The sequence below is a fragment of the Lissotriton helveticus genome, chromosome 8 (genome assembly GCF_964261635.1).
Source record: "Lissotriton helveticus chromosome 8, aLisHel1.1, whole genome shotgun sequence".
Taxonomy (NCBI): Eukaryota; Metazoa; Chordata; class Amphibia; order Caudata; family Salamandridae; genus Lissotriton; species Lissotriton helveticus.
The window spans coordinates 1,152,629,017-1,152,642,300 of record NC_136069.1 but is presented as its reverse complement, the minus strand read 5'-3'; the positions used below and the strand labels follow the sequence as shown (position 1 = coordinate 1,152,642,300).

General features: G+C 48.1%; 1 protein-coding gene across 1 annotated transcript in view; it reads left to right on the top strand.

Moving 5' to 3' along the window:
- The window catches only part of GRTP1 (growth hormone regulated TBC protein 1), a 492,188-nt gene that overhangs the window by 53,857 nt on the left and 425,047 nt on the right, over positions 1-13,284 (top strand). Inside the window, exon 2 of the mRNA XM_078658051.1 lies at positions 11,120-11,271. Coding sequence (XP_078514177.1) covers positions 11,120-11,271 — 152 coding nt within the window. The remainder of the gene's footprint in view (positions 1-11,119; positions 11,272-13,284) is intronic.

Below are 13,284 nucleotides of genomic sequence, written 5' to 3'. Positions count from 1 at the left end.
AACACAAACGCAGTGCCACCAACACCAACAACACAACACTACCAAGACAAACTACCAATACAACTACATCCATATGCCTCATACTACTCTTATCCACACTCACAAAAATTCTAGCACACACTGCTCTTCTCTGCAACACTCTCCTTCTGCCTACCACTACTCTTATCCTCATCACTCTGCCCTCCTTCTGCATCACACTGCTCTTCTCCTCCTCCTTCTCTTACAATCTCCCTAAAACTGCTCTTCTGCACCTGTCTACTTCCTTATGCCTAATACGAAGCAAATAATCTTACCTTCCTGCTACCTCACACTACTCTTCTACTTTTCACTCCTTTCATAGCCCTCCTTCTACTCTTCTACTCCTCTCTCCTTCATTATGCCTCATACAGCTCTCCACACTTTCCTTCCTTCAAAATCACGCTAATCTCCTCCACGCTTTCTTCCTTCTCCCTCATACTACTCTCCCCACTCCCCTTTCTTCTGCCTCATGCTACTCTCTTCCTTACTATACTTCATTACCCTCATGTTATTCTTCTACTCACTCTCCGTCCCAAATCTTAAACACTGCTCTTCTCCTTCTAGCGTTATGCGTGCTCAAGTACTACACACCTAACAATTACAATTCAACCAACATAAAGGCACAACATATCACATACAAACACTCAATAAGACATAGCTAAAATACAATACCATTAGCAAAGCAAATAGCTGTAACATAAACAAAGGCGAGGTCTATTGCATTTTCTGATTGCCCTCTTGAATGGGGCTGTTTCTGTCCTGGTGCTGCAACAAATACTATTTTGGGATACAGGCGTGTTTGAACTACCATTTAGCTGAGAAATCCATCATCTTTGAGATGATTAAAATAATCAATTGAAGTGAAACTGTCTCCGCAGAGCAACCAGAAACTACAATAAAAGGAGGTAGAACAGGTTGGACTTCATCCGGAGCCATGCACATCACCTCCTCCTCCGCCCTTCCTCCAGCAGGCACAAACCTAAGAGACTGGGGTAAGCTCCAGGTACCAGTGGAGCTTGCACTTCCTGCTTAGCAGTCAAAGACCATGATCACCAACAACTGATGTGTCTTCATCATCAGAGAAATCCGATTCCTCTGACAGAATGTGTTTGCAGATGCGATGTCAGTCTGTATTGAACAGAACAAAATCAGACTTCTCTAACATTAGTAAAAGGAAAAACAACGAATCACGTCGCGCAATGAAAAGCACACAATACAAATAATATAAAAATAGAAACGAGATCAACGCAGAAAAAGAAATGAAACAAAGTAAAATGTAACAAAGTTCAGTAGTAGAATCTTTTCTACCAACTGCACAACCTACACAGCAACTACCGAAAGCAATACTCTGACAAAGGAATCTTAAAATAAAAATGCACAATGTTTTGCTAAATCTAAATGAACATATAATATTTGGTACTTGCAATCATAAAAAAAATATGGACTGGAAGAATGTTGGTAACGAGAACAAAAATTCTAGACATTAAAGCTAAACTGCAACTATATCAAACTGCCTTCTGCCGCACACTTTCACGCAAAATGGTAATTGTAGCGATCTCTTTAGAAGACAGGATCCAACATAGTTGTTCTTAAGTATTTATTGAAGTAAGTTCATAAGAAGAAAAGTGCATGCAGCAGATCAGTCAGGTAACAGCAAAATGATCTTACAACATTCTACGATCTGCAGAACACATACATAAGGTTCTATTACATCATACAGTTCCATTGGTAATTAAAGAAACATACAATCACCACACATCCCCCTTCTTTATAACTGATTAAAACAAAATAATCACAAAGTTACAAACGCACAAAATCATTAAATTTACTTGGAATACGAATAGATCTTCCAAAGCTGCTAGACTTATTTACTCCAGCATTCTGTAACTCAACTGCAGCTGGATCTGGAGAAACTTCTGCTGCAGGAGTTTCTGGTATTTGTGTGGAACTACAAGCGGATGAAATAGGAGCAGAGATAACACCACCTTTTGTGCTACTGTCAGGAACAGATATGTCAGGAACACCAGTGTCCCTTTCAAAATGTGAAGAGCTGATGTCAGGCATAGCTACACATTGAGAAGACTCACCCTGCACATCCTCTTCCACCAAATTTGACAAAGCATCTAACCACCAATAATCTCTACAATCATCTTTCCTGTTCTCTGAAACAACACCTGTTTTAGATAAAGCTATACGACTCATGTGATGTGTGCTTCCATCCTCGAATTGAACAGTATTTTTCATCACTTTGGTGATCAATTTAGGATTAGAAAATCTAGGTTCCAATTTCCCTGATTTTTTTTTCAGTTTGATCCTGGCCCATTGTCCAACTCTCACTGAAACTCCTTATGTACCATGTTTGCTATCAAAGAATTCTTTGTTTTTCGCCTGGGAAACACTAATGGACTGCTTAACTTGATCAACATCCCATTCGTACCTTTTGCTTCTACTCATCCAGCCGAGATTGATCTTACAATGAGGAAATCTTCCTTGCATTAAACCAAAAGGACTTTCATCAACCGTTTCATGCAAAGTTACCCTGTAAGACCAGATGAGTTTGTTGAGTTCATCCTCAAAATTCGTATTCGCTCTTTTGGCTAATTGCAAAACTCCTTTTATAACTCTATTTACTCTCTCAACAACAGAATTACCCCTAGGATGGTAAAGTGCCGTAAATTTTTGTTCAATACCAATGTTGCTCAAAAATTTTCTCATTCCTTCAGATTTGAATTGAACACCATTATCTGTCAAAATTGAGGCAGGAAAACCTTCCCTCAAAAAACACCTTTCCAGAAAACTAATTACACTCTTTGTGCTCACTGCCACAACTATTTCAATTTCTAACCATCAACAAGTACCAATATGTATTTACAAGAATCATCCTGCCAACTCACAGGTCCTAGAATATCCTCGTCAAATCTGTAGTGATCTCTTTAGAAGACAGGATCCAATATAGTTGTTCTTAAGTATTTATTGAAGTAAGTTCATAAGAAGAAAAGTGCATGCAGCAGATCAGTCAGGTAACAGCAATATGATCTTACAACATTCTACGATCTGCAGAACACATACATAAGGTTCTATTACATCATACAGTTCCATTGGTAATTAAAGAAACATACAATCACCACAGTAATACAGTTGACATTTACTACCTCGGCTCAGTGTGCTCGTCAGAGAAGCTAAAAATGATATAAGCACATAATCTAAAATATTTATGACACATTAACAAGCACATTGATAAACTCGCCCTACCTTCGGCCTCGACTCCAGAGCTCTCAAATGGTACCCCATCATAGGACCTGAGGTACATAGTTAGTAGTAACCTCAATACATGGACCATGGGTGACGTAAAACAGTACTGAAACACCCATTCGGGAAAAAGAAAATGCTTTCATGGAATGCAGGATGATGTAACGCATGACATTTGGTAGCCCATGATGGAGCCTGGGCCATAACTTGATCACTGTAAGCAACTCAGTTCACAGTAGATAGCCACTATGCAGGCGTCACACTCACATTTGGTATGAAACAGTACAGAAAACACCTTTAGGGAAAGACAAAAACTCCTATGGAATGCAGGATGACGTAAAGCATGAAGTGTTGGGGCCCATTATGAACTCACCCAACAACTTGACCACTGCAGGCTTCTCACTTTACAGTATGCAGTACACAGGTGTCACATGTGGCATGACACAGTACTGAAACAAGATATACGATGAAAGCAAAAACTTATATTGACTACAGGAAGACGTAAAGCATGAAATGTGGAGCCACATAATAAACACCTGGCCAATACATGTAACGTAGTTTGCAGAAGCCACTATATGTGATATGAAATATTACTGAGGCACACTATTTATGACAATGATTCACTTTGTTTTTCTACAATAACAAAAAAAAAAAAACTCGCCTCAAGGAATTGGAAAATGTGATGCATGTATTTACTTTTTTTATTAGGTGGATGCCAGGTCATGCCTCATTATAAATCCCCCTCCACCACCATCTGACCATAAACAAAATGCATGGTTCTAGTGGAGGCGCCAGGCGAGCACATCTTACTGAGTTTCTCAGCTTTTCCTCGAATACCTCCCTTTTTAGGTCTCGCGTGGCGTACTGCGCATATGCGCAGTCGAGCTCGCGAGATTTTATGTCTCGGGGTGAACTTCACTAGCGAGGGTTAAGCCCCGCCCCTCTTCTCCATTTGCTGGCCTCCTAAACAGTGGCCAGCCATTGGAGAAGAGGTCCTAGTGACGTTCTTCTTTCTCTTTAAGCCCCGTCCTTTTCAGAATGGGTTCCTTGACTTACTGCTGAAGTAAAAGGTTTCTTATCTTCTTTATGGGTCCAGATGGCCCCATAAAGAAGATAAGGAACCTTTTACCCCAGCAGGAAGTCGGGCGCCCAGTCTGAAAAGGATGGGGCTTAGAGGCGCTTGTTTCAGTCGCCTACAGGCAAGAGGCACAAGCAGGGATATCCTCATAATATTTTCATCATAATAGAATATTTTTTTTTTAAACTTATAAACCGCGATAGCCTCACCAGATCTGTTCATCACTACGCTCGCTGCAAAGGATTCCTTTTATTCAGTAGAGCTTGGCCTTTACTCAAAATGTCTTCCAAACACGACAAACCTATTCATCAAGGCAAGAGGCTACTGGAATGCCTAAAGCAGACATGGCAGCATGAAGTATCTGTTTAGTCGAATTTCCGAGGAGTAATATGGCAGACAATAAAAATAGTCGAGTACTAACTTTTCACACTGTCTCAGGCAACCTTCTACTCTTTTCTGTGGGGGTCTTCTGCTGCAGTTTGTAGTGAGCAGTGGTGGCCTCTCATTACCATATACACGTAAGACACCGACTCAGTGACCCAGCCTCTGTTAAGTCATAGGGGTAGCCGAGTAACTTTGCACTTCGTAGGCTCGTCCCGGCCAGTCTCTGCCTGCGTGGGCTTCGCCAGCACCACCTGGCGCTTCTTGCTGGTACCTACATGCCATCTCCTCGGGATCCCTCGCAAGAAGGTGTACATAGCTGCCTAGCTATCGTGCCGAGGTGCAGGCTGGGAAGAGGTGAGATGACGTACTGATGAACACCATCAATATTCGTTCGTTTTCTTGATTTATGTGCTGAAGATAAGCTCTGTGCATAATAATGCTTGTTTTGTATAGCGCACTTCATTTCTAAGCACTGAAAAACAGGTTTTATTGGTAATCAATGTAATCGTAATCTATTGTACACCCTCGGAAAGATGAACGGCTGAGTCGGCCATGCCAGGATTCCATCTTGAGACCTATAATTTACTAAGCCATAAGACTGTGTATTTAGTCCTGTGTGCGGCAGCACCCCGCCCGTGTGATGAAGGAACGGCTGCTGCGGACGTGAACGGTAAGTGGGTGACCACCACCACCACCTCACCCTCTCACCTCCTATCACCCCCTCTCACCCTCTAACCCCCCTCAACCCCTCACCCTCACACCCCCTCACACACCCTCACACACCCTCATACCCCCTCACCCTCTCACCCTCATGCCACTCACCCTCACACATCCTCATCCTCACACCGTCACCCTCACACACCCTCTCACCCCTTCCCCCTCACACCCCCTCATCCACCCTCACCCCCGTCTCCCTCACACACCCTCACACCCCTTCACCCTCACACCCCCTCACCCACCCTCACCCTTACACCCCCTCACCCTCACAACCCCCTCACTCTCACACCCCCCTCACCCTTACACCCCCCTCACCCTCACACCCCCTCACCCTCACACCCCCTCACCCTCACACCCCCTCACCCTCACACCCCCTCACCCCCACACCCCTCACCCCTCACCCTCACACACCCTCACACCCCTTCACCCTCACACACCCTCACACCTTCACACACCTTCACTCACCCTCACACCCCCTCACCCTCACAACCCTCACACCCTCACCCTCACACACCCTCACCCTCACACACCCTCACCATCACACCCCCTCACCCCCCCACCCTCACACACCCCCTCATCCTCTCACCCTCACACTTCTCACCCTCACACACCTTCACCCTCACATACCCCCTCACCCTCTCACCCCCTCTCACCCTTTCACCCCCTCTCACCCTCACCCACCCTCTCACCCACCCTCACCCCTCTCACACTCTTACCCCCCTCACACCCTCACCCTCACACACCCTCTCACCCTCACACACCTCACCCTCTCACCCTCACTCACCCTCACACACCCTCACACCCCCTCACCCTCACACCCACTCACCCTCACCCTGTCACCCTCACCCTCACAGCCCCTCACCCCCCTCACCCTCACACCCCCTCAAACACCCCCTCACCCCTCACACCCCCTCACCCCCCCACCCTCACACACCCCCTCATCCTCTCACCCTCACACTTCTCACCCTCACACACCCTCACCCTCACACCCGCTCACCCTCACCCCGTCACCCTCACACCCTCTCCCCCTCACTCCCACTTACCCTCACACCCTCACCCTCACCCACCCTCACCCCCTCACACACCCTCCCTCACCCCCTCACACACCCTCCCTCACCCTCACACACCCCCTCACCCTCACACCCCCCTCACCCTCACACACACCCTCCACTCACCCTCTCACACCCTCTCAACCCCTCTCACCCTCACCCACCCTCTCACCCCCTCACCCCCACTCACACCCTCACCCCCACACACCCTCACCCTCACTCCCCCCTCACCCCCCCACCCTCACCCTCACACACACCCTCACCCTCACACCCCCTCACACCCCCTCACACCCCTCATCCAACCACCCCCTCACCCTCACACACCCTCACCCTCACACACCCTCACCCTCACACCCCCTCACATCCCCTCAGACCCCTCACCCTCACATACCCTCACACACCCTCACCCTCACACACCCTCACCCTCAGCCACCCTCACACCCCTCACCCTCAGACCCCCTCACCCTCACACACCCTCACCCTCACACACCCTCACCCCCCTCACCCTCACACACCCTCCCTCACCCTCACCCCCCTCACTGTCACACACCCCCACACCCTCACACACACCCTCACCCACCCCTCACCCTCTCACACCCTCTCACCCTCACCCACCCTCTCACACCCTCACACACCCTCACCCTCACACCCCCTCACCCCGTCACCCTCATACCCCCTCACCCTCACACCCCCACCCCCTCACACCCCCTCACCCCTCTCACCCCCACCCTCACACCCCCTCACCCCCTCACACCCCCTCAGACCCTCACACCCCCTCAGACCCTCACACCCCCTCAGACCCTCACACCCCCTCAGAACCTCACACCCCCTCAACCTCACCCCCCCTCACCCTCACACAACCCCTCACCCACCCCCTCACCCTCACACACACCCCTCTCCCTCACACCCCTCACCCTCACACACACCCTCTCCCTCACTCTCACACACCCTCTCACCCTCACACACACTCACTCTCACCCTCTCACACTCACACCCCCTCACCATCTCACCCTCACACCCCCTCACCCTCACACCCCCTCACCGTCACACACCATCACCCTCACACCCCCTCACCCTCACACCCCCTCACCCGCACACCCCCTCACCCGCACACCCCCTCACCCTCACACCCCCTCACCCTCACACACCCCCTCACCCTCACACACCCTCACACACCCTCACCCTCACACCCCATCACCCTCACCCACCCTCACTCATCCTCAGTCACCCTCATATCCTCACACCCCCTCACCCTCACACCCCCTCACCCTCACACCCCTTCACCCTCACACCCCTTCACCCTCACCCCCTCACCCTCACAACCCTCTCACCCTCACAACCCTCTCACCCCATCACTCACCCTCACATGCCCTCTCACCCTCACACACCCTCACTCACCCTCCCACAACCTCACACCCTCACCCTCCCACCCCCACACCCCCTCACTCCCCCTCACCCCCTCACCCTCACACCCCCTCACCCTCACACCCCCTCACCCTCACACCCCCTCACCCTCACACCCCCTCACCCTCACACCCCCTCTCACCCTCACACCCCCTCTCACCCTCACACCCCCCTCACCCTCACACCCCCTCTCACCCTCACACCCCCTCTCACCCTCACACCCCCTCTCACCCCCTCACATCCCCTCACCCTCACATCCCCTCACCCTCACACACCCTCTCACCCTCACACACCCTCTCATCCTCACACACCCTCTCATCCTCAACCTCACACACCCTCACTCTCCCTCTCACACCCTCAGTCACCCTCACCCTCACGGACATGGCTTGCCTGGGGTGACGACTTCCCTTGTAAACTCCTGGCTCGTGAGGGGAGAGTTGGGCTCGCAAGACAGTTTTACCACTCTCTGAAAATGCTGCGTATTTCACTTGGAGAGCGCGGGGTGTGTTTATGATTTCACTTGGAGAGCTCGGGGTGTGTTTCGTTCCCACGGTCTCTGAAGTCGCATCTAGGCGCTGCGGCTGGTCCATTCTGCAGGGCTGTAGGGGGTGCTGTATAGCATGCCTTCACTGTTCGCTGTCCCGCCTTTTCAAGGATTATCTCTCTCCATCCAGACATATGTCCCAGATAGCACCCCCTCCCGTTGTCAGACGCTGATTGATCCAAAGTCTGATGGTCCTAATTTACACCTTTGCCTTCACATGTACTGACTAATTTGTGCCCCTCTCTCCCTGCTAAAGGGAGTACAGCCCCCTCTTACCCTGCAGTGGGTGCCACCCACCAGTGACCCGGTCACACCCACTTCCTAATCTGCCACAAGGCTTTCTCCCACTGAAGCTTGTGCTCTTCCTTTGACACCCTACCCCCACTCTCATATGTTCCAAATCTTCACCCGCCCCCCCAAAACAGCAACGGGATCGCTATTCACCGAGTTGCAAATATGCAGAAGGTGGTCGACACCTTGTCCCCTCCAAGGTGACCCTTTGTGGTCTCAGCCCCAGACTTGTAAAGGGCTCTAGGTCTCCTTCAGTGTAGGGACCACAATACCCCAGGAGGGTAGCGGAGGATGCCGGGATACCCAGAGAATGTAACCAGTGATGCTCCTTACCAAGGGGGTGTAACCTTAGACGTCTGTCCCCACGGGGGACAGTGCCAAGAGGCCTGTCTGTGAAGGGAATGTAACTAGCGCCTACCTACAAAGGGAATGTAAGCCTAGATGGCTGCCTGCCAAAGCATTGTTGCTGTAGACGCCTGGATGCCCTGAAAGTACTGGCCCAGATGTCTTAATACAAGGGAATTACTGTGTAATGTAACCATACATGTGTACACACTGGAATTACTAGATGATGTAACCTCCACAGCCAGGAAACGTAGGTGTGTAAATGTCCCTGTAGTATGGAGCTGTATATATCCCGTTACGCTTGCAAAGTGACTACCAATTTCAAAGGTTACAAGGAAGCCTAACCGCATAATTCTAGATACTTTACGATTGTGGAAATGCCATTAAAGACTGTTACACACCCAGGGAATGTAAATGCAGAGGCCTCATAAGCAGCTATTGTACATTTCTGGCGACCCATGGGGTGTTAGCGCAGCTGTTTGGGAATGTGCAGTGCTGCTGTGTTATTCAGTAGATGTGCAGAGGCGGGCAGATGTGGGAACGAGGTTAGACAACTCGGGCAATGAGTAGGTAAGTAGGTTATCGGCCTAAACTGGGGAATGACTGCCTGAATGCTGACTGACCAGCTTTGGAAATCTCAACTGAGCATTGATTCAGAGAGCAGAACATGCTGCCGAGAGGAGGGAGGGGGCAGGAGGAAGGAGGGGGCAGGCAGCCATGAAAAGGGAATACTGTGTAACCTGGTTCCAATGCTTCGACCCTTTGTTGGCTCTTGGAATTATGCTCTGAGGCTCTGTGTATGTGTGTGTGGCTCTCTGTGTGGCGCGCTGTGTGTGTGTGGCGCTCTGTGTGTGTGTGTGGCGCTCTGTGTGTGTGTGGTGCTCTGTGTGTGTGGCACTCTGTGTGTGTGTGGCGCTCTGTGTGTGTGGCGCTCTGTGTGTGTGTGTGTGTGTGTGTGTGTGTGTGTGTGTGGCGCTCTGTGTGTGTACGGCACTGTGTGTGTGGCGCTCTGTGTGTGTGTGGCACTCTGTGTGTGTGGCACTCTGTGTGTGTGTGGCTCTGTGTGTGGGGGGCTCTGTGTGTGTGTGTGTGTGTGTGTGTGGCTGTGTGTATGTCTCTGTGGCTGGTGTGTGTGGCTCTGTGTGTGTGTGGCTCTGTGTGGGTGTGGGTGCAAATGCAATAGGTCTCGCATTTGCGAGAGATTAAGCTATTGGCATTGTAAATGACTGCCATTTACTTATCTGTTTTCAAAACCAACACATAAATAACAATTTTGTCATTTACAATGCCAATAGCTCTAACTTTTGCAAAGGCGAGACCGTTGCATTGTAAATGCTTGTTGCACAGTTCCCTGCGAGTGCGCAGAACGGGACTGTTCAGCTAGGGGTGGGTCTTCTATTCCAGTGGAGGGGGAGCGGAGCAGCACACAGCAGCTCTGCTTCGATGCCAGATGATTGTATGTCGCTTCCCTGTCAATAGTTCCCCAGCTGAGAGCGATCTCGCATCAATAGCACCCGAGGGGTTAATTATACTCTGTGACCTCTCTTTCCCCTCAGCTGCTGGCTCTAGAAGAAGGCATGGTGAGGTCAGAACTCAACTGTTATATTTTATTACAGTGGCTACACTGCAACTAGGAATGGCACAAGTCATATATGAAAAGGAATTTGAGACTGGCTTTTATACAGGAATTGCAGGCTGACATGTAATATATAAGTATATACTTTGATACTTAAATGGCATTGGGTGTTTGGTGACTTAATGGTCCAGAAAGCTGCATGGTTTGTAAATGTCATTTGGGCCCAAATTGGCATTAATGGCCACACACCATGTTGCGTGTGAAAAGCAACATATTTTTAGGGTATTCGTTGAAAAGAAAAGCTGTAATTTACATGACTTTTCACTTCTACTGGAATCATTTTACATTGTAAAAATGTGTACAGCTAGGGTTTGTGTTACAACTATATTTATCTTCACTTCAGTTGAATGAAATGATGTCTTTGAATAACTGAGTTTTTCCTCCCCTTCCTTTTCATCCTCCAGAATTGACTCCTATGGATTTGAAAGGCCGGACAGCTTTGATTATGCAGCCTACGAGGAATTTCTTTCCAGATACCTTGTGGTACTCACCAGGAGAGCCATTAAGTGGTCAAAGCTTTTACAAGGGAACAGCGGGGTAGAAAAAAGTATAAGAGGTAAGATGACACAATAAAAGTTTACATCCAGGTATTTAGATCCAATGTTGCACTACAGTAAAACCTAATGCACCATTTATAGACGCACTAGGTGACTGCGAGAGAAGGATGATATGTTGGGCCTACATTAAACTTCAAAAACAAATTGTTGCCTCTTTTGCTAATTTGTGTTTTATGAGTTATATCTTTGTGACTTAATCCTGTTAAACCAAACTTTCTGCAACTCTGTACCTTGATATTTGTTGACCCCCTCTTTTTTTTTAGATCTTCCAAATGTATTGGATAGTTGCTCGCCCCCATACCTTTTCCAAACCCCGCCCTAGTTTTAGTATATATGCACCATTCTTTTATTTCCTTGGCTCAAAACGTCTACATAAACATTGGAAGATTACATTGAAAAATCCTGGTTGGGTAGGGGATAGGGCTTGCTTTTAAAGAACCATACCTTTGCTGACTTTTAAGTGACCAGCCTTGATTGTGGTCATCTTTATGATAATCTTAAACACATAAGAGACGGAGATTATGCCTCCTCTGTACGCTGGATAAAACCTCCTGTGGGCACATGTGCAGTGCCCTGTTCAGCTTCAGCCAAAAAGCTATGCCATTATGTCCCCTGGTTCAACGAATCCCTAGCAGACTTGTAAATGGTGTGTAAAAATGCTGAATGATGCTGACCGTTCTGAGGCTACAGGCCGGTTTTGTCCTTCCCGCGTTCTGTATCCAAGCGAGAAAATAAAAAGCCCACTGTAATTTTTTCTATAAAGGCATTTGGTACAGAAATCATATCGACTAAAATTCCCGGAGCACTTCAATCAAGTTTGTTAAGCCATGTTGTCCTTTTTCATAATAAGTAAGGTTAATTCCATCAGACTTTGGGTTCAGTGAACAGGCCCACTCTGTCCTCAACTTTCCCTTTTCTGTTCCTCCTGTCCCTGTATCTCTGTTGTTGGAACAGGGTTTGACTGAAGCCAATGTTTCTCTACACTCTGATTCTCGTAGGGATTTAGATCATAAAGTGGGCCTAAAATGGACCTGTCTCTCCAGGGCGTTTTGAATTCCTTCCTATTGACTGGCTTAGAATCAAAGGAATTTAAGAAGGCAATTGTTCTTTCTACGTTTAAAAAAAAGTCTGGAATAGTTCCTAATGCTTCCGCACATTTTAGGCCAATAACCCTTATTGCGGCTGCTGCTGCGCTGTTAGAAAATCATGTAACTACACATCTCGCTCAGTATGTGGGGTAGAAGGGCCAAAACAGCCCTGCTGTCAGTGATGGACGATCTGCACATGGCAGCCAATGTCAACAGTGTTAGCACTTTGACTCTTTTTTGATCTGTTGGTGGCGTTTGACTCTGATAAGCTTGTCATCCTCTTAGCAAGACCGTTTTCGACAGTGTGCAAGACCCATCTTTTTTCCCAAGGCCAGAATGCTAGCTTGCACTGTACTTCAGCACTCTCCCCTGTACTTGGATTTAATGTTCACACAGCTCCCGGCCCTCATTAAATCTCAGGTTCCTCAATTCCACACTTCTACAGATGGTGCTAGCTTGGATTCTTCTGAGAACTAGGGATTATGGTCTCATTCCAGCCTGCTCTCCAAGCCTGACTATGTGAGTGAGAAACTGGACAAGTAAGAGTTGGCTGGCATTGAAGTCTGAGGTCTTAATTGTTAGTCGCTCTGTGACCCGCTGATCAAATGCATTCTCAGTTTGTGAAATAGATCAGTATCCCATTCAAGTTTCAGTAGTAAAGAACGTTGATGTCAAGAAGGACAACCTATTTTCCGTGACTCCCAAGTGAATGCAGTAGTCTCTACTTGTACCTTTTTTTCAGAAAATTGGCCAGGATTGTGACTTCTCTCTTCTATGAGATGTAATAACGAAGTCTTTGCCTTGCTTAAGGAATTTTTAACAATATATTCGTCGTCCCCCCCTTGTCCACGGGGGGGACGATGTTGTTTGGCCATCACACATTCCCCAACCTCTCATAGTCCAATTGTGGATGGGAGTGGGACT